A 22,639-nucleotide genomic window follows, 5' to 3' on the forward strand; every position below is an offset into this window, starting at 1 on the left:
CATTCTGACGGACTTGGGAAATTCCAGAAAGACAATGTGACACCCACACGTCCATAATTGCTGCAGAGTGGCTCCAGGAACACTCTTCTGAGTTTAAACACTTCTTCTGGCCATGAAACTCCCCAGGCATTAACACTATTGAGCATATCTGCGCTGCCTTGCAATGTGCTGTTCAGAAGAGATCTCCACCTCCTCGTACTCTTATGGATTTATGGACAACATAGCAGGATTCATGATGTCAGTTCCCTCCAGTGCTACTTCAGACATTAGTTGAGTCCATGCGACATTGTGTTGCTGTAGTTCTGCATGCTCATGGGGGCCCTACACAATACTAGGCAGTTTCTTTGGCTCTTCTATGCAATTGAGTGTGGGGATCTAGTTGATCATGATGACCATGGAGGAGGTTTGAAGTCAATCTGGCATTGGGAAAAGTTGTGTTCAAGGCCATGGGCATTGGGGATGTTAGTGTAGAGCATCAACAGTGATGAGCAGTATATGAGGAACAGGAACAGGCACTGTAGAGAGTCTGTGGAGGAAATGGGTGGTTTATTTTATATACGGCGGTAGGTTAAGGGTAATTTGCTGAAGGTTCACAAGAGCAGAGATTCTCTTAGTGGTGGCACAATAACCAGCCACAACATGGCATCCCAGGTGGTTGGGTTTATGGACTTTAGGAAGGATGTAGAAGACTGGAGTGTGGTGAGTGGTGAGGGTGGGGAGAGAGATAGGGAAGAGGTTCGGTAGTAGACCTAAGGATTACATCCTGATGGATTTCTGGAATGGGGACACCATGACAAAATATGTTGGTGGATGTATCAGAGAGCTGGAGGAGTCCCTCTGCCAGGAAATCAATGTGGTTCATAACCACAGCAGTGGAGCTTTTGTCAACAAGTAGCATTATAAGGTCAAGATCAGTTTTTAGGTGGAAGAGTGTGGTTCTCTCTGTGGATATAAGGTGGTTTCCATGTTGACAGATTCGGGAAAGTTAACAGGGAGTGATTTGGGGGCAGTGGGGATAGATCACAGTTGGATGGATTGGATGGAGGAGGAACTGAGTCAGGAAGGGTTCAATATTGGAGCACATTCTTTGCCAGGGTTTTGAATACCTCTCATCATGCCCTGAAAAGAGGAATACTGTACCCACTATCCTCCCCACAAACTCCATAGTGGTATTCCACTGCCCACTGAACTTACACAATATCCTTGTCCATTCCTACTTCATTTCTGCTCCAAACCACTTGTCTCATGGTTCATATCCTTGCAATCGACCTTGATGCAAGATGTGTCCCATACATCCTCCCACTACCACCAACTCCAATCCTGTCACAGGAACCTCCTATCCCACAAAGGCACAGTACCTTTGAAAGCAGTCATGTGATTTAAAAACTTTTTTTCCAAAAAGCTTAAACATTTAGCAGTATTTTCATTATACAATACGGGGAGGTTTATTATCGAAATTACGAGAGAGCACATTCCGGGAAGAGATGGACAACATATTACTACCGCCCACATATATCTCGCGTAATGATCACAACGAAAAGATCCGAGAAATTAGAGCAAATACGGAGACTTACAAGCAGTCGTTCTTCCCACGCACAATTCGTGAATGGAACAGGGAAGGGGGGATCAGATAGTGGTACAATAAGTACCCTCCGCCACACACCGTAAGGTGGCTCGCGGAGTATAGATGTAGATGTAGATGTGACTACAAGACAACACCACCTCTATATGGTGAGTAGCAATTTATCATTGTCATATTGTTGTTAACTAGGAAATAAAGAAGAGCCAAGTTATTTGTTTACATTTTTATCCATCCATATGGTTAATAGAGCACTTAAAGGAGAAGAGTAATCTCTGTTGGTGCTTGTCCATCAATGGATGTGAAACAGTAGCCAAAGTCTATCGAGAATGGAAGTAGAAGAGACACCTGTTATTACAAGACAGTTTTCAGACCCTCCAATTGATCACCTAGCCACCACATCTTGGAAACACTGATGATAAAGACACAGTTTTTCTATGAGAGGAGGACTCAAAATCAGCAAATCTTCCTCTGCTAGATGTCATTTAAATGTCATGTAAAAATATAGATAACATCATGGTTTGTCAACTAGTAAGAGTATTTATCATCTCTGGTGTTTTTTTCCAAGCTTTTCAAAAAAGTGTAATTGCACCCAAAGGAAAGCCAAGGATTGCTGGCAACATAAATTATGCACACCACATTAAAGGGCTCTGTTGTTTGGAAATTCTACTTTGTTGAGTTTGCAACAATATGTACATACAATATTTTTGCTTGAGTGGTTCAAGTTTGGCTCAACCAGAGGCTCAGTTTTCATGAGGTCTCATAGTAATTAGCACATTGATTTTCAGTAGCTAGATTTTTACAGAATTAATTTTAATAAATGGCAGATGCAAACATGAACAAAGAACAGAAATTAAATTTAGTAAAGAATCTCAGTGGAGTCATTGTGCTTCAACATTTGAGAAGAACATATATTTGAGAAAAACCTGCCACTAGAAAATCACATACTAATATTATCTAAATTTCAAATACTCAAGAAACAAAAGTGAAAGAGGAAATGATAACACAACAGAATGCTGAGAGCAGCATGAGAGCCTCTTGCAGAAAACTGCACTGCAACTCTACCCTCCAAGCAGTTCTTGGGATCCTGCCCATGTCCAGATGTGCTAGCTTTAGTTTTAGACATAGGCCTCTCAGCGTGCTACCAACCATCTGTCTGGTGGCAACACCTTCATGAGTTTTTAACCACTGTTCAAAGTCCCCGAAAGATGAGCTACCCAATGACAACTCTGTGAATGACCATTTGTCAGCAACCTGCAATAGCAATCCCTGAAAATTTTAAGATAGATGTCTTGATAAAATATTTATGGACTTTCACTACATAATCCAGTCAATGATCTGAAAGCTATGTATTCAACCAGTAAGATGACTGTTCAATAAAGAAAAAGATTCTTTTAGTAAATTTCGTTAACTTGTGATGATTTAAAATTTTTAGCAAATCACACACTACTCTGATGGAGTTTACTTCAGTTAATGAGTATTTTATTTCTCTCAACGATTTAAAAAAAGAAAAAGATCAATGGTCATACAAATAAATAATGGAGGAAATTACAGAGAAAATATTTGATTCAGATACAGCTATAAAATTTGCATAGTTTGTCACCAAACAAAAGATGATTCCACAGAGTGGATAATTTAATCGAAGGTGAAAGTTAAAATGATTTCATCACATTATGTGACACATATTCTTACTACTTACTCATTACAAATCCTGTGATGTAGGAACCTGCAGATCCAAAAACTCCATACAGGAATCTTATTACTAGGAATGTATAGTATTCAGGTATAAATGCCACTCCAACACCAAGAAGAAGCTGCATTACTGCTGAGAGGTAAAATATAGTCTTTCGTCCAAACCTAAGAAACGTTTCAAAGAAGATTAGGGAATATACAACAAAAAAGTGTTTTCTATCTATACAATTTATGCGATCTGTTAAACACATTATACATATTTACAAACTAAAAACTGGATTTTTCAAGTTACATTGCAAAATTGCAAATGTTTTCAGGGAGTACACTAAAATCTATCATCATACTAAAATTACAGATGGAATTTATACAATACTTGCCCCGGTTAACATTCAGGTGTATAAATTAACATTTTTTTATACAGGGTGATTCAAAAATTGAAGGAGCTGCTACAGGTGACAAACTACAACAACTTTGGAATATAAATATCTGTCTCTTCAAGGAGACTACTCATAGAAAATCAGAAGCACTGAGTTGTCAATAGGCACATTTTCTAGCTTTCAGAGTTATCCTTTTACAAGCTACAGTAAAAAAAAAAAAAATAAATAAATAAGAAAATGGAAAAACCTACATCGTGCTGGCTGGACCAGCAGTGTTGGTGCTACATTTTGGCAGTTGAACTGCTTGTGGTGGGTTCAGTGTCAAGTGGGATGGGTAGTGGGAAAGGGAGGCAGGAGACAGGGATTGGGGGTGGGTAGCAAGCAGCTCAGAGGAAGGTGGCCACTTGGTGAGATTGTCAGTTAGTTATGTGGGAGGGAGGATTGGCAGGTATAGCAGCTAGCCATGTAATGCAGGATTGTAGGTGTTGGTAGAGAGCAGTGCATGCTGAAGATGATATGGGAACATTAATTTTGAGGGTGTGACAAGACAGGGGAAGAGGAAACAGTTGGGAGGAGGGTGCAGAGACAGTGGGTTACTACAGGCTAAGGAAAATATGAATATTGGAGTGGAGGATGTGTTACAAGGATAACTCACACCTGCATACTTCAGGGAAGCTGGTGGTGGAGGGGAAGATCCAGATTGCTCAGGTTGTGAAGCAATAAATAAAATTGAGCATGTCATACATATTGTGACAGCAGGTGGTCAACTTGGTTCTTGGCAACAGTTTGGCATTATGGTGGACAGATGGTTGATAGTCATACCAAGATAAAAAACTGTGCAGTGTGTAATGGTACTTGAGTTACGTAACCATTATGGCACCTCACCTCAACCTCTCGATACCAGCAATATTCTACTGTTTTTCTGTAAAATAGTTAACATATTTCTGTGACAACATTCAGATTTGATTTAATTAATGTAGAGGCACTTCGATACATCGATATGTATATATTGCAATGATATTATTCTTATGTGTATTCTTTCTTTTGTCACTATGATCTTTGACGTACTTGTAACTCTGATGTTTGGGCGCGTAAGCGGTTATTAGAGTGTCAAGCTTTGGTCATCACGTTAAAAAGACGCAAATTGTAGTCAGTTTATGAAATGTGAACTTTAACAGTGAGGAAGATATTTTCAAGTATGTTTTATATTGTGAAGTGATGTTTTGGAATGATTTACATGATATTACAACAAAATTAATTAAAAAAGAAGTGTTAACTTAAATTCGGAGTGCTGATTACTTTTTTACATCATCACTGTCCTAACTTGCAAAAGTTTAATCTTCAAGAATGGTTTATGAAACAAATCTATAAAACTTTTGAATATCACAAAATAACACCTAGGCCTCTTTGCATCCGAGCTTGGAATCATCACTACCTAGATTTTCGATGATTGAGCCATGAGTTCACAACGAGACCAGCGTGGGAAACACGAAAAGATGAGTGCCTAGTTTATCCATTATTTCAAGAAATGAGTTTATTAACTGTGCTCTAATGATACCTACCACATAATATAACTCTGTTGTTGCCCAAAAATGCAATATTTAGCAGCGTGAGTAACACTACAATCATAATTAATTTTTGACCTTTGTTGTGGTAGGGTTGTTAGAAGTGTTTGCAGTGGAGCTGGTATTGGGTAGGGCTGCTTTCAAGGTGGCATGGCCTCTGTGGTGTTAGATAAGCTGTGACAGGACTGGAGTAGGAGGTGCAGGTCTTGCACCATGGTCTGCCACAGGAATATGATCCATGAAGCAAGGAGTTGGGAGTGCAAGTGGCTTAGGAATGGACAAAGATGATGTGTAGGTTGGATGGGTGACTGAATACCATTTTAGGAGGGCTGAGAATGATCTTCAGTAGAATGTCCCTCATTTTTTGGCATAATGAGAGGTAATCAATGCTCTGGCAAATGACATGGTTCAGTTGTTCCAGTTGAAGATGATACTGGGTAATGAGGAAGGGTTCTCTTGTAGCTGACACTTGGCAGTGGTGGAAGGATTGGGGACATATGAGGCTATGACATGGGAAATCTGTATGTGGACTAGGTTTGACGGATATTGCCCATATGGGAAGGCCTCTGTGATGACGTCAGAATACTGGGCAAGGGAGTTCTCATCCCTGCAGATACGTTGTCCATGGGTGGCTAGGCTGTATAGGAAGGATTTTTTGGTGTACAAAGGATGGCAAGTGTCAAAATACAGGTGCTGTTGGTGTTTAGTAGGTTTCATGTGCACATACATGTTGCTGGAACCATCTGAGAAATGGAGGTTGATGTCCTGAAAGCTGTTGTGTTGGGTAGAGGAGGATCAGGTGAAGAGGATGGGAGAGAAGGTGTTGAGGTTGTAAAGGAATGATGATTGTTGTAGTTTGGCCCTGAGTCCAGATCATGAAGATAACATCAATGAACCTAAACTGGACTAGGGGTTGAGAGTTTTGGGAGGCTAGGAAGGTTTTCTCTAGATAGCTTATAAATATTTTGGCATAGAAGGGTGATATGTGGGTGTCCATGGATGTGCCATGGATTTGTTTGAACACCTTCCCTACAAATGAAAAGTAATTGAGACTCAGGATGAAGTTGGTAAGGCGTATAAGGAATGAGGTGGTGAGTATGGAGTCTGAATGACATTGGAGAGGTAGAGTTTGATGGCAGCAAGGCCATGGGCATGAGGGATATTGGTGTATATTCAGTGTCGTCAACAGTGACAAGTGTTAATTCAGGAGGTAAAGAGGTGACGGAAGTGATTAGTATCTTTGCTGAGAGAGGCTAGTTTCTGGGGAATTGGTTGAGGTGTTGGTCAACAGGAGTGGAAAGTCTTCCCATGGGAGCACAACAGCCAACTACAAGTGGGTGTCCAGGAACGTTGGGTTTGTAGATTTTGGGGAGAATATAGAAGGTGAATGTGTGGGTTGTTGTTGGGATTACGAGAGAGATGGACTTGCAGGAAAGGTTCTGGGAAGGGTGTATGGGTTTTCAGTAGGGAGTGGAGGATATGTTGGAGGTATGTGATGGGATAACCTTGGCAGAGCTTGTAGATGAAGGAATCAGACTGTTGGTGGAGGCCTGTCAGGTAGCCACTGCAACTCATCATGACAGTGGTGGATACTTTGTCTGCAGGGAGGATGATTAGGTCAGGATCCGTTTTCGGGTTGTTTATGACTGTCCTTTCTTCTACAGATAGCTTAGTGTTCTTGAGAAGGAATCTGAGGAAGGATGGTGAGGCCAAGTTGGATGTAGGGAATTTCTGGAAGGTGACAAGGGAGTGGTTTGGTGGGTGGTGAGAGGGGGAGGGGGGCGGGGGAGGGAGTCTGTTATGATTGGATGGTGGTATGAACTGAGACTGACAAAGTTCAGTGTTGGGATGAGATTGAATTTCAATGGAGGCATTGGCAGCAAAGAAGTGTTTCCAGTAGGGATTGGGAGAAGGAGAGTAGGCCTTTGACGAGTCCAACATCATTAAACCTGTGTGTGGAACTGAAGGTGAGGCCTTTGGATAGCACTGATATTTCTTTGGCAGAAGGGTTAACAACAGTGCTTTGAGTTTGTCTAGTTTCTAGGCTTTATGGGGTGCTGGGAGGGAGTTTTCAAGGATCTGATGAACTGCAGAGGTCAGCTAGGTAGAATCTGGGTGCTATGAGGAGTCAGTGAAGAGTTTCACTGTGAGTAGGATAGGTGTTGATGGATATTGGTTTTCCAAGGTGGGAGTAAGGTGTCAAACAGGCTAGACAATTGATAGAGGTTGTGTGTGGGAAGTTCTTCCAGGTGTTGGAGTGCAAAGGTTTCTATTTCTGAGATGCTTTGTAAGTAGTAAGGATAGCACAGCAGCAGTATCTTGTTGAGGGAGTAGATTTAGTTTTGAGATGTGTAGGCCTATGACATGGAGAGGCATTTCTGCAGTGGAGTTGGTGGGATATGAAACTGTGAATGTCACTGTGAAAGGAATGGTGGGATCCAGAGAAGGAAATTTTTACTGTTAGGCTATTGGGGTTTTTCATAATTTAGACAGGATTTAAGACTCAAGATGTGGGACTGAGTTTTAGCCAGGGACAGGGATACCTTCCTGAACTGGTGCAGAAAAATGGAGCAGGGGTTGATTGGAATATGGATGGTGTTGGGAAACGGGAAATGATGCAGGAAATGGGTGAGTGGAAGTGTTGGGTAGTTATAAGGGAACTGGATGATATAGTGTAAGATCATGGAGTAAAAAGGACAGAAGAAGTTGTGCCAGGAGCAATAGGATGGATTTGTGGCACGTGGATATTTGATTACATGCTGGAAAGGAGAAGGAAAGACATGAAATTCTGACAGGAGCAATGACTGAGGAGGGATGAGTGGATTTGATGGTTAAATGTGGTGGTTAGTCACTGGAAAGTGTTGTAGCTGTGATCCGGGAGATGGGATGTATGTAGAACAGTGTGTGGCGCAGTCGTAACAATAGCAACCATTGCTACACGGTGTCACAAAAGTCACATGTCACCAGGTTGGTCACCACCAGTGAAGGGTGTGCGTAACATAGATGAGTGGGAAAATTTAGGAAGAAATATGGATAAACAATGCAGTATAGCAAAGAGGATTTAGATTTATGAGTAGTAACAAAGCAGGGCTCACATGATGTTTGGGGGGAAGAGAGCTAATAGATAGCGTAGACGTTGCAGGAAAGTTCTCATAGGTAAAATAATCATAAGGGTGGGAAAGAGAGTCAGTTCTGTCAATAATACTAAAATATACATTATTATTGAAAATTGGAGGTGTACTGTTTCAGTTTTGATTGGCACAGTTATGAAGGCATCAAGATTAATCACTTGTTTAATGCATGACAAAATAACTGCTCCAATAATAGTTTTATCTTACTGTTATCAAATAAAAACTTTCATTTTTTCAACTGAAATTCTAAAAATTGTTACTGATATATTAGGACCACTGTGGCAATATTTAATACACCCATAAACTTGACAATTAGAATGAATAATTATGTCACTAATTGTAAGACAAAATATTTTGTTAGTTATTCATAATTAGAATTAATTGTAGTCATAATATTAAAACAGTAAATCTGTATTTCATAATTCTAAATTAACTAGCAAAAAGCAGAAATTACATTTACACTATTCTTATTTTTATTCACATTACATGGATTATCATCATTTCTTGGATTTCAACAAAAATGAATTGTTATACAATCAGCAACCTTAATAACAGTTACAGTGGTATTAACAAATGTTACACTATATGGTTATATATTAATTTGATTTCTGCCCTTATTATATCATATTCAGAAAGTTTATGATCAATAAACATTAAAACTCTGTAATCCAATTTTAACCTACCAATAATAGTTATAATTGCAACACTAGAAGTGATGTCAAGACTGACTTTAATCACTCTATGTTAAGGACTTATTTGCAGCAAAGTAATAATCCTAAAAACAATAATTAAAAGGCCAATCTTTTAAGTCTTAGTGGAAATTTACACGTGAAGAATTGCAGTATAGAAGCACATTTGAATATAAAATTTATTTCATGGCAAGAGAGAAAGATTTTCCAGAAGTAACATTACAACACAAGACCAAATACATAAGCCATCTTGCTTAAAAAATAATTCTTCTCAAGAATGTATAAGGAGATCAGTACTTCATTTTTTAAATTATGGCCTGGGCAGAAATAGTCAGAATATCAGTAAGAATACTTACTGAAGCCAAACTAGATCAATTTATATCTATAACTGGGACTTATCAAACATATAATGTACTGTAATTACTACAGCTCACACATTAATAATGTTCTTTATAGTAGGTGGGTTTGTTAAGTGTTTTTCAGCATTAATAATCAGGCACCAGATATTGAACTTTTACAAAAAACACAATGTTTTTAAATTTTCCAATATCATTAGCAATTTTCTTAAATCTTCTGTAACAGACAATGGTGCTGGTAAAGAATGAAACGTTTCTCCACTACTGGCAAGTCTATTGGTCATGAAGAAATACCAAAAGGCATTACAATTTCTTAATTAGATTTTCCAAGTGTTTTGTCGATTTTAGGTGCAAATTAACTTTATTGGAACAGTAACTAAGACATGCTCAAAAGTATGATGACTGATCAAATACCATTATTTGTTTTATCAGTATCTATTACATCCCTTCATCTTCTAACATTACATATACTGGAATGCTATGTAATAATATTATTAACTGACCAAAACTTAAACTCATCTTTCTTTGAACTGGTAGGAGTTTGTGATTCCACTTCTACAAACATTTATTTCGATTTTCTTGGTCATGTAGAAGCTTGTACATTAATTTTATCAGGGTTTTATGTTACTTCACATACTGTTTGACAAGAAAGTGGAAAATATTTAGTACATCAAGTATAAACTATTCTATTTTATCAACTGGATTTATAAAATTAATTGTATGAGCATATCACATATATTTGAAGAACTCTGGGACCTGAAGCCAAAATTTCTTTGAATATTCATTTCATAGGGAAATGTTTAAAATTCATTCATCACATTTTACTGTCATCCCAAGAGAAATTAAAGTATTAAGACGATAAACAACACTTTACAGACCAATGTAGAAATGACACCAGTGTGTACTTTGAATTAAGTTACTTATTTATAGTTGGTGGATTAATAGGTATAGTGTGTAATAAATAATAACTGATAGTCTAGTATCTTTTGGAGAATACATTTATTTTATTATTGTTTATTATTCATGTAAGTGGATCATCATACAATAATTTTCCATTTAGTAATTTTGTCTACTGTGCACTTTGTGTTTGGGGTTGTTGAAAAGGCAGAATATACTTACTAACCTCTATTTAGGTTGATTTTACAGTTAATTCGTAGTTAATGTGTTGTAATCATTACTGTATTAATTGAAGAATTAAATGTCAGTCATCTTCTATGATATCTATCTTCTCCAGGAAAAAATAATTTTTTTGGTGAATTTTCTTGTTATTTAAATTTTGAAATTAATCATTTCAACCTGTTCATTCTTTAGGGGATAAATTCTAATTATTTATTAAGTACTGAATATAACAGTATGCTTTAAAGCAGCTATCTTCCTCTATTATATTGTATTTCGTTATTTATTATTCTAATTGTATTATTATTTTAGGTTTTCATTAATAATAATGAAATTAAAATATTGATCTTGTTTATAAAAATTAGTCAATTTATTATAATAAGTAGGCAAATATGATTTTCAGCTGTTTACCAAAATTGTTCCTCTGCTCACTGGCTAAGATTAGAGGGACAGTATCTTCACCATTCAAAGGTAGCATAATCATTATTCTCTTAATCAGGAGCAGAATCAATGATCTGATGAGAAATCAATTGTCCCTTATTAACCATCTTAGTTAAAAGGCTTAAATTTTTTTACGAACAGAAGGCCGTACAGAGCTTGACATTTCGCTTTGTATGTATTTTTATATTTACAGGTAATATTTTGTCGGGGTTATGTAGAGGACAAATAAACTCTTTATTATTACATTATTAATTTTTCTTTGTTTTGCTTCAAAAATAGCGATCATAAGTTTAAGTTACTTAATGGGTAACAGCACAACAGTTTTAATGTAAGAGCTGATACTGCTACAGGCTGTGTTGCATGCAGTGTAGCGTAGTGATTGGTGTCACTAGCTTGTGTGCTGGGGTTTACCAGTTCAGACCCACTCATCTGCAGTTATGTGTTATTTAGTATTTTACTTATGTGGAAGGTTCTTGAAATATCTTATGTTTTGTAATGTTTGTATGTTCTGGAATATTCGTTTGTATGAACACCAGCATTCTGGAATATCTGATGTTTGTATAAATAACTGCACTCGCCACCCTGGAGGTCAGTTCTGTTCTGACTTTGCGTTGGTGTAAGTAATAAACGTACTTTAGCTACTTTGCCTTCAGATTTAGCCTTGATTGTGGTTTAGACGTGCCACTGGTTGGTGGAGACGTTGGGTGCTCAACATCTATATCACTATGGCTTCAATTAGACAATGGAAGAGCCGTCGCCTAGACGGACAGAAACCGAATTATAAGCATTGTATCGTTCCTAAGACGCATACATTCAGGAAAGAGATGGACTCCAAAACAGCAGAAAGTCAGTTGCACATCAGGCATCCATCAGATGTTTGCGGATACACTGGTTAGGAATGGACAAAAATGGCTGAAAGTATTCGATCAAGTCGACAAATACAACAGATGGGATGACACAAGGTGTTTTGCAAATGTTTACTTCTCCTTGGATGGCACAGGCCATTAGTGGTTAGGAAAAACGTAGAGGCATACAGCTGGTAAAAGTTCCAGGACAAATGGAAGAAAACGTTAGGTGACGATCAGCAGCAAGTACACTTACAGGACGAAAAACCGAAGAATAGGGACCAACATCATGGGGAAGCGATACAGTGGTACACACAGAATGTTTCAGCCTTACGCCACATCGCGAATCCTGACATGATAGAAACTGACAACATCTCACACTTGATGAAATGAGCTGCAGAAGACATGTACCGAACTCTTCTGGTAAGTATGTCACAACAGAGGAATTCATCATGTGGTGCCAGGGAATTGAGGAAATGTAACACAAACGAAGTGGACGAAAAAGATATTACCGTCTGCCGAATGTGGCCACTATGGCAGTAGTGGAAGACCACCATGGGTTCGCCCCTTTCATACACCAATTCGTAAGATAAGAGATACAGCAGCGTATGGCAGCCTGGAATGTCAGATGATCACACAAGGTATAAGAGCCTTGAATGTCGACCTCATAAAGCAGGAGGTAATAGAGAATGTTGAAGAAGAGATGCATCCGTCATTAGTGTCAATCTCCGTCATCAGCAATGGGTGCCCATGCGATAGTTGGTAGGGGGGGAAGGCTAGATCTGGGGTTGTGGAGTATTTTTAATATTTAGGAAGACGAATGGCAACTTGTTACTAACTATAGAAAAGTTCCAGTTCTGCTCCTGTTAAAAACCTACGTAAAACGACTTTTAAATCATTTTATTGAGAGAGAAACACCTTACTACACTATGTTTTTTTACCTAGGAACTGGAGGGTGGAGGAAGTGACTGCCTCTTGACCCCGGACGTGGGCGACCTTGTCACCAGAACGCGTAAGGAAGAATGGACTCACTTGCACTTACGTTGCAGCCATCAAACGACAACCCAGCACTCCAACAACACAGGTAAAATCAACTCCTATGCCAAGCAGAAGGCTCCACAGAAGAACAGACATTTGGAAGACAGAGGACAACACCCCAGCGTGTTTCCACATTGGACGACCTGGACACATTGAATGTACTGCGAAGAAAGAAGGCGAGTTTTTGAAGACTACTACGCAGCCAGACCTAGTAGATAGTGTCGGAAGTTCCATGCGGCTTTTCGCGGATGATGCTGTAGTATACAGAGGAGTTGCAGCATTAGAAAATTGCAGCGAAATGCAGGAAGATCTGCAGCGGATAGGGACTTGGTGCAGGGAGTGGCAACTGACCCTTAACATAGACAAATGTAATGTATTGCGAATATATAGAAAGAAGGATCCCTTATTGTATGATTATATGACAGCGGAACAAACACTGGTAGCAGTTGCTTCTGTAAAATATCTGGGAGTATGCGTGCGGAACGATTTGAAGTGGAATGATCATATAAAATTAATTGTTGGTAAGGCGGGTGTCAGGTTGAGATTCATTGGGAGATTCCTTAGAAAATGTAGTCCATCAAGAAAGGAGGAGGCTTACAAAACACTCGTTCGACCTATACTTGAGTGTTGCTCATCAGTGTGGGATCCGTACCAGATCGGGTTGACGGAGGAGATAGAAAATATCCAAAGAAGAGCGGCGCATTTCGTCACAGGGTTATTTGGTAAGAATGATAGCGTTACGGAGATGTTCAGCAAACTCAAGTGGCAGACTCTGCAAGAGAGGCGCTCTGCATCGCGGTGTAGCTTGCTGACTAGGTTTCGAGAGGGTGCTTTTCTGGATGAGGTGTCGAATATATTGCTTCCCCCTAGTTATACCTCCCGAGGAGATCACGAATATAAAATTAGAGAGATTCGAGCGCGCACGGAGGCTTTCTGGTAGTCGTTCTTCCCGCGAACCATACGTGACTGGAACAGGAAAGGGAGGTAATGACAGTGGCACACACCGTTGGGTGGCTTGCGGGGTATAAATGTAGATGTAGAATTACCATCATAACAGTTCTGTTCACGCCACTCAGCCGCACACGATTTTAGTCGACCTATGGGACGAAGCCCATCGCTATACAGTGGAAGAGATAGCCCTTCAACACGCCACAGCCGCTCCCTGTCGCGATTCAGAGGTACTAGCTGCTCGCCTAGCTAACTGACTTCAGGAAAATTAAGTAAGGCGACCATCTATGGAAGTGAGGTCTTCGTAGACGAAAATCCTGCATAGATGACAGTCACCAAGATATCAGAAAATCTCACTGACGTCATCATTGATGGCCAATCTCTCCGGTCACTAGCTCACTGAGGGACATCCCTTTCTGTAATGCCGGACGCTTATCGCTGTCAACTAAAGAATACTATGTTCTGTGATATGAAATAGCTTGCGGTGAAAGTTACAAACTATACATACATCCAGCAAACAGGGACGTGTATTGCAAGAATAACTACCAATGACTGAACACAGCCACTCGAATTTGTTATTTTATCAGAATGTAATCATAGGGTTATTCTCAGATTGTGCTTGTTGCCAGCGTCACAAGCTGTCATAGGCTATGGAAGATCAGAGCTCCAGACTGGCAAAGCTATTCCAACAGGTACACAAAACAAATACTGCTCTGGGCGGTTGTTTGTCACTGGAGAAATTGTTATTCTACTGTCATCAACGAGACGAGCTCCAGTCGTCAATCGAGATGCACAGTTAAATTGTGAAGCTTTTGTCGATTGCAAAGAGATACTCAGGCTCACTAAAGAAGTCTACATGACTACATGACAGCGACCATCATAATCACTGGCGGTGGTCAAGGAGAACTCTGGATCACCATTGCCACGAGCAGGTGCAACACGTTCTTAGATACGCGCATAGGGACAGATGAACCAATCCAGGAAGGGCAGCTCAGTGTTATCAGTGAAAAATTATTCCAGGAAGGGCCAGTTCAGTCTTATCGACGAGGAATTGTGCCCTCATACCACTAAAGACAATGCAGAGTGCATTCTTCCAGTCTTCCTAGCCACAAAGATGTTGCACAATCTTTGATCATGAAACAATGCTCGGTGACCATGAATGCTATCACGAAGACACGTCAGCATTGCCTGATAACACGCAAAGAATTGGAGATGCTCTGTGCTGAAAATGATATTCTACTCCAACACCTTCACAACATATCTGTATAACTTGCACACAACATATCTGCATAACTTGCACGTGCACATAAGCTGTACAAAAGGCTCTCTGCCACCCCTGCATATGCAGAACACATCTCATCGCCTCCACATCAAGCGGACACGCCACCGGCGCACTTGACCACACTGCACCACTCTTTGGGAATGGTAGTCCATTCTTCACGGTTTGCTGCACTGAAGAGAGGTAGCGACGTCGGTCGGTGAGGCCTGGCACGAAGCTGTCATTCCAAAACATCCCAGACGTGTTTTATTGGATTCAGGTCAGGACTCTGTGCAGGGCAGTCCATTACAGGGATATTACTGTCGTGTAACCACTCCGCCACAGGCCGTGCATAATGAGCAGGTGCTCGATCATGTTGAAAGATGCAGTTATCATCCCCGAATTTTTCCTCAACAGTGAGAAGCAAGAAGGCGTTTTAAACATTAATGTTGACCTGTGCTGTAGCAGTGCCACGCAAAACAACAAGGGATGCAATCTCCCTCCATGAAAAACACGATCACACCATAACACCACCACCTTCGAATTTTACTGTTCAATCGTGCAATGTTTACGCTTCTTACACTAAGCGATGCGACGTTTGGCATTTACCGGCGTGACGTGTGGCTTATGGGCAGCCGCTCGACCATGAAATCCAAGTTATTTCACCTCCCGCCTAAGTTTCATAGTACTTGCAGTGGATCCTGATACAGTTTGGAATTCCTGTGTGATTGTCTGGATAGATGTCTGCCTATTACACATTACGACCCTCGTCAACTGTCGGCGGTCTCTGTCAGTCAACAGACGAGGTCGACCTGTACGCTTTTGTGCTGTACGTGCCACTTCACGTTTCCATTTCACTATCACATCGAAGACAGTGGATCTAGGGATGTTTAGGAGTGTGTAAATCTCGCTTACAGACGTATGACACAAGTGATACCTATTCACCTGACCAAGTTCGAAGTACCTGAGTTCCGCGGAGCGCCGCAATCTGCTCTCTCACGATGTCTAATGACGACTGAGATCGCTGATATGGAGTACCTGTCAGTAGCTGCCAGCACAATGCACCTAATATGAAAAACGTATGTTTTTGGGAGTGTCTAGATACTTTTGATCACATAATGTAGGCGAGATTGTCGTTTTTTCGAAGACATTTGAAGAACGCACAATCTGCCTGACAACGGTGCTGATGTTTATTCGCCTCCGCCTCCAAAGTCACAGCCCGCGCTGAGCGTGTCCCGCTTCAGACGCCCCCAGCCGTCTACCGCTCACCTGGCGCCGTATCATCTCTACACCACCGCCGCTGAGTACTAGACGCCACGAAACAGTCCAGTCGTGCCCTGCGTCGCAGTCGACTACGACACAACTGGTCATGTGTATCTGCACACGCTCTCTAAACTAACAACACTTACCAAGCATCACCACCCACAGTTGCGTTGGGTTGTTTGGGGGAAGAGACCAAACAGCGAGGTCAACGGTCTCATCGGATTAAGGAAGGACGGGGAAGGAAGTCGTCCGTGCCCTTTCAGAGGATCCATCCCGGCATTTGCCTGGAGCTATTTAGGGAAATCACGGAAAACCTAAAACAGGATGGCCGGACGCAGGATTGAACCGTCGTCCTCCCGAATGCGTATCCAGTGTGCTAACCACTGCGCCACCTCGCTCGATAACCACCCATAGTGCTCTGCACTATTGAAGGAGGAGGGGGGAAGGGGGGGGGGGAGCCCTGTGGTGACATCAGCGTTAGAGACACCGCTGATCAGAGAGTCTCCACTGTTGTGTTGAATATCTGTGTGGAGCTCGGGAAAGACAGTTCAGTCTAGAATCTCATATAATGCAGATGTGCTGTATGTACTCTGTTATAATAAAATGTTATTGCTCAATATCGTCTCGTCTACGGTCTTGGTATTTCTACCTTACGGGAAAATGTATCGCAGTGGTGTTCGTCCATGAAATCAAGAGTACTGTAAACTAAAGTGCCCATATTGACGGGCTGTGCCTTGACATCTGGAAGGCGCACTGTACCACTCGGGACTGTCGTTTACTGAACAAAATGTGAGCGAAGTGAGCACTGGATCGGATTTGTTACAGGATTCCGGGTTTCCTAGGAGACAGAAAGAAACAAACTGTTCTTAACAGGACGAAAACGTCGGATGTAAAGGTATCCCAAGGAAATTTGATAGTACCGTCACTTTTCGCAATATACCGGTATATAACTGATCTAGTGCATAACGTCGGGAGCTCGTTGACGCTGTTTGGAGACGATGCTGTTGTCCACAGGAATGCTGCAACACCAGAAGAGTGTAGCGAAGTTCAGGAAGACCTGCAGAGGAACGATGATTGGCGCAGGGATTGGTGGTTAATCCTGAATGTAAATGAATGTAATGTATCGTGCATAAATAGGCGAAGAGATCTATTACTGTTCGATAACACTGTTGGTGAAAAGTGACTAGAACCATTAAAAACCGTAAAATACCTAGGAGTAACTGTCCAGGGCGACCTAAAGTGTGATGACCAGATAGCACTAATTGGAGGAGAAGCTGATGCCAGGTTAAGATTCCTTGGAAGGATCTTAAGGAAATGTAATTATTCCACGAAAGAAGGGGCTTACAATACACTTATTCGGCCGGTTCTTGAGTACTGCTCCTGAGTATGGGACCCCAGCCAAGTAGGATTAATAGAAGAGATAGAGAAGACCAAATGAAGAGGGCACATTTCATCAAGGGATCATTTAGAAGGTGTGAGAGCGTTATGGAGATGTTCAACGAACACCAGTGACGGTCGCTACAAGAGAGGGGTTGTCCACTGTGGAGAGATGTACATATAGAATTCTGAGAGAGTACGTTCCAGGAAGTCTTGGGTGTCATCTCACTTCCTACCAAATACTTCTTGTGAAACGACCACAAGAAAATCAGAGAAATTAGAGCTGATATGTTGATTGATCAACAGTCATTTTCCCACTAATCGTTTGCGAATGGAACAGGAAGAGTGAGAAATAACCCAGCACCACACACCATGAGACGCTGACGTAGTTGCTAAGTGAAATACTGATGATAGCGAATTCACGCATCGATCTTAGAGGTGCTACTCAAACGTTCCCGGAATACACCAACAAATAAAATTACACTTTACCTGGACATTATTTATTACCATCACCTTCAAAGTAGTCTCATTGGTGGTATACACAGCTTCTAGCGTTTTTTTTTCCCATGAACTGAAAGTTCCTTGGAATGAATTTTTAGTGAGCCTGTTTAGTACCATTTGCGATTCTGTTTGAATCTCCTCAACTGTCTGAAATATTCAGATTTTTAACCTGAATTTCATTCCAGGGAATAAAAAAAATCACTCGATTGCAGTTTGGGTGAATATCGCGGATGAGGAACAACAGGAATTTTGTTTTTCGCCAGAAACGCCCGGATGATCAACGCAGTGTGTGACCTCAGACTGTCAGGAAGGGGGAACCATTCGTTCATGCGGACAAAATCCTCTGACACGTCTCGTAAGACAGCCCCAAGGCATTGCATTACGTCCTGGATGGTCTACCCACAATCTTTTGGCACCGTATTCCGAACAGCAGGTCGTCCTGAATGGGCTTCATCGTCAAACGATGTTCTGCCATCTTGAAAACTTTTAAAACAGTCGTAAATTGGACTGTGACCTAAGGCATCTTCCCCAAATGCTTCCTTCAACATGCCATATGTTTATGTAGCGGTTTGTTTTTGAGTTTGAAACAAACGTTTATACTGCATGTTGTTTCCAGGCACCCCCCCCCCCCCCCCCCCTATTTTCGCAAGACACACAACACACAAGAAGGGAGAAATGCGCATAAAAACTAAACGCGACTACCTAGCACAAAGTCGCTTAAGCCACTAACACTCAAAGAATGTATGAGATACCACCCGGCGGCGTTCCGTCGTGTTAACCAGACTTCACCAACTACACATACATTTTGGGAACTTTCGGGTAGCACATCGTATATTGTGTGAATATACACTCCTGGAAATGGAAAAAAGAACACATTGACACCGGTGTGTCAGACCCACCATACTTGCTCCGGACACTGCGAGAGGGCTGTACAAGCAATGATCACACGCACGGCACAGCGGACACACCAGGAACCGCGGTGTTGGCCGTCGAATGGCGCTAGCTGCGCAGCATTTGTGCACCGCCGCCGTCAGTGTCAGCCAGTTTGCCGTGGCATACGGAGCTCCATCGCAGTCTTTAACACTGGTAGCATGCCGCGACAGCGTGGACGTGAACCGTATGTGCAGTTGACGGACTTTGAGCGAGGGCGTATAGTGGGCATGCGGGAGGCCGGGTGGACGTACCGCCGAATTGCTCAACACGTGGGGCGTGAGGTCTCCACAGTACATCGATGTTGTCGCCAGTGGTCGGCGGAAGGTGCACGTGCCCGTCGACCTGGGACCAGACCGCAGCGACGCACGGATGCACGCCAAGACCGTAGGATCCTACGCAGTGCCGTAGGGGACCGCACCGCCACTTCCCAGCAAATTAGGGACACTGTTGCTCCTGGGGTATCGGCGAGGACCATTCGCAACCGTCTCCATGAAGCTGGGCTACGGTCCCGCACACCGTTAGGCCGTCTTCCGCTCACGCCCCAACATCGTGCAGCCCGCCTCCAGTGGTGTCGCGACAGGCGTGAATGGAGGGACGAATGGAGACGTGTCGTCTTCAGCGATGAGAGTCGCTTCTGCCTTGGTGCCAATGATGGTCGTATGCATGTTTGGCGCCGTGCAGGTGAGCGCCACAATCAGGACTGCATACGACCGAGGCACACAGGGCCAACACCCGGCATCATGGTGTGGGGAGCGATCTCCTACACTGGCCGTACACCACTGGTGATCGTCGAGGGGACACTGAATAGTGCACGGTACATCCAAACCGTCATCGAACCCATCGTTCTACCATTCCTAGACCGGCAAGGGAACTTGCTGTTCCAACAGGACAATGCACGTCCGCATGTATCCCGTGCCACCCAACGTGCTCTAGAAGGTGTAAGTCAACTACCCTGGCCAGCAAGATCTCCGGATCTGTCCCCCATTGAGCATGTTTGGGACTGGATGAAGCGTCGTCTCACGCTGTCTGCACGTCCAGCACGAACGCTGGTCCAACTGAGGCGCCAGGTGGAAATGGCATGGCAAGCCGTTCCACAGGACTACATCCAGCATCTCTACGATCGTCTCCATGGGAGAATAGCAGCCTGCATTGCTGCGAAAGGTGGATATACACTGTACTAGTGCCGACATTGTGCATGCTCTGTTGCCTGTGTCTATGTGCCTGTGGTTCTGTCAGTGTGATCATGTGATGTATCTGACCCCAGGAATGTGTCAATAAAGTTTCCCCTTCCTGGGACAATGAATTCACGGTGTTCTTATTTCAATTTCCAGGAGTGTATTTTCAAAACTGTGAGACAGTGTTCCTATTACATTTCTTAAATCAATTGCAAAACACATGTACTTCTCAAAGTTTTGGACGAATGCTTTTAAATTGATATGTATCACTCAACTGCTACAATACAAGTTACTTTAAGGTGATGCAAACAAATTGATATTACTGTTGTTATATAAAACATTTCATATATTATTATAGTTGTAGGAATCTGTGGCAAGCTAAACCTGGAGGTGTTGGTAAGATAGATCTGTGAGGAATGAGAAGTGGGAGAGAATGTAACAATCCTTCCAGAACTGAACCCAGTGTTCATGCTTGAGCATTCGAGATGTATATAGCAGAACAAGTGAAGCACAAATGAAGACACGAGTGCTACAGGTTTATGTTTTGCCTTAGTATCAATTAAAATTATTCGTAACCCTGGTGTTGTCCAGGTGAACGACAAGTAGTGGAGTGTATAAGGCAACAACATACAGGACCAAGTCAGAACACTGTAATATGGAGTGCCGGAGCTTACAATTGCGTTTGCTGGAGTTAGAATGAACAGTGCAAAATATAGCTAGAATTTCATCCATCACATTCTGTTACCGTTCCTTCAAAATCAAGGAAATATGCTTTTCCAACAGGACAGAATCTGTGCACACACTACGCACATCACTCAACACAATCGCCGAGATATCCGTCAGCTGCAGTGGCCAGTTCAGTAAACAAACTGGTCCACCACTGAGCTTGTGTAAAATTGAATAGGAACGTGTCTGGCTCAGTGTACATTACTTTAACATCCCTTGATAAGCTGTGAAAGCAAGTGGAAGTGGCATGGAACACTATTTTCCAAGTGGCTTTCAACAGCTCTGTGACCATCTGTATGCAGTATTTTTGGATGAAATTATGACTGGAAGAAGCTATACAAAATACTGAAAGTCTTTTCTGAGACAATCAGTTCGAAGTTACACAGCTCTGTGATTTTGGGCATATATCGTGTACAAGCTACTTCTCTGTGAATAAAACTTCATTCATGTGGAGCTATTACTTCCAGAGCCTTGTGTTTCATTTTCCACTAGTGTTGTAGCATCTTTTCAACTCTATTAATAAAAAACGCTGTGAGGTTGGCTGTATCCTCGCCATACATCCGTGGCGGAAGGGGAAAAATGTAAGTAAAAGTAAAAATGAGGGTGGGTAATGTTGAACCACTATCTTAGGACTGTAATGAAAATATACATTTGTTACAACTAAATAATAGGCCAGTCATTCTCTCCTCTTGATGTTATCTAGTAATCAATACGGTGCGAGGAAAGAAAAGAAAAATATTTCTGTTGAACGTCTAATATTCTGCAGTGGAATCTGAATTATTATATCATTTGTGAAAGACCTGAAACCACATGCTTCTGGTTCTAAGAGGAAGGGATGTGTCATGCTCCTCTGATGACGAAGTACAATCTACAGTAGAAAGATGATCTTGGGCACGAGAGAGTTATGAATGGTCTGATTTTGTTTTCCATTAACATCAAAAAATTGAATTCCACTTCATCCACCTGTGGCATTTCACTACACTTCCAAGTCATAACACGATGGGAATTGAACCCGATGCTATTACTGGACTTACTATTTGCTTTATTGTCTGTTTGTCCTTCTAAGAGGTTCACAGCAGCTCCACAATCTGAGACCGTGTTTTCAGCGTCCCTCAGTGTTGACAGTCTCCTCTTAGCTCATAACATATTATTGCTAAATGCAAGGCAAGTGACACATTTAAGACTGTAATATGATTGCCCTCTGCCACTATTCACATCTTTTACGCTCTATTCACCGTTCATAATTTTCTGCGGGAAATGCCTCTTCTGAAAACTATCTGATTTGGAAACACCTATAAATAGTGCAGAGCAAAGAGACGGTAAGATGGCGATATTTTGGACCTGCACTAAGATTCAGGAATGATAGAAGCACATCATCACTGACATCCAGCAAGCTACTGGCATCCATTCTATGGTGTCCTTGTCGTCTTAAGCAAGGATCTGCAGTTTGGAAATCATGTGCATACAGATGATATCACATACACAGGGTGATCAGAAACAGTTTGGAAACCCTGTAAGGGTGTTGCAGCTTAGGTTGTGCTGAGAAACAATTTAAGAAAAAAAATCGATACGTTGCGCAATTTCCGAGTTAGTTAGCGTTGAAGTTAGCCAAAAAACGTTGCGGGTGCA

At 41.8% G+C, this 22,639-nt stretch overlaps 1 protein-coding gene across 1 annotated transcript in view; it reads right to left on the bottom strand.

Moving 5' to 3' along the window:
• Window positions 1–22,639, bottom strand: part of LOC126470624 (organic cation transporter protein) — a 652,913-nt gene that overhangs the window by 40,927 nt on the left and 589,347 nt on the right. Inside the window, exon 5 of the mRNA XM_050098587.1 lies at window positions 3,279–3,436. Coding sequence (XP_049954544.1) covers window positions 3,279–3,436 — 158 coding nt within the window. The remainder of the gene's footprint in view (window positions 1–3,278; window positions 3,437–22,639) is intronic.

This window comes from Schistocerca serialis, chromosome 3 (assembly GCF_023864345.2).
Source record: "Schistocerca serialis cubense isolate TAMUIC-IGC-003099 chromosome 3, iqSchSeri2.2, whole genome shotgun sequence".
Lineage (NCBI taxonomy): Eukaryota > Metazoa > Arthropoda > Insecta > Orthoptera > Acrididae > Schistocerca > Schistocerca serialis.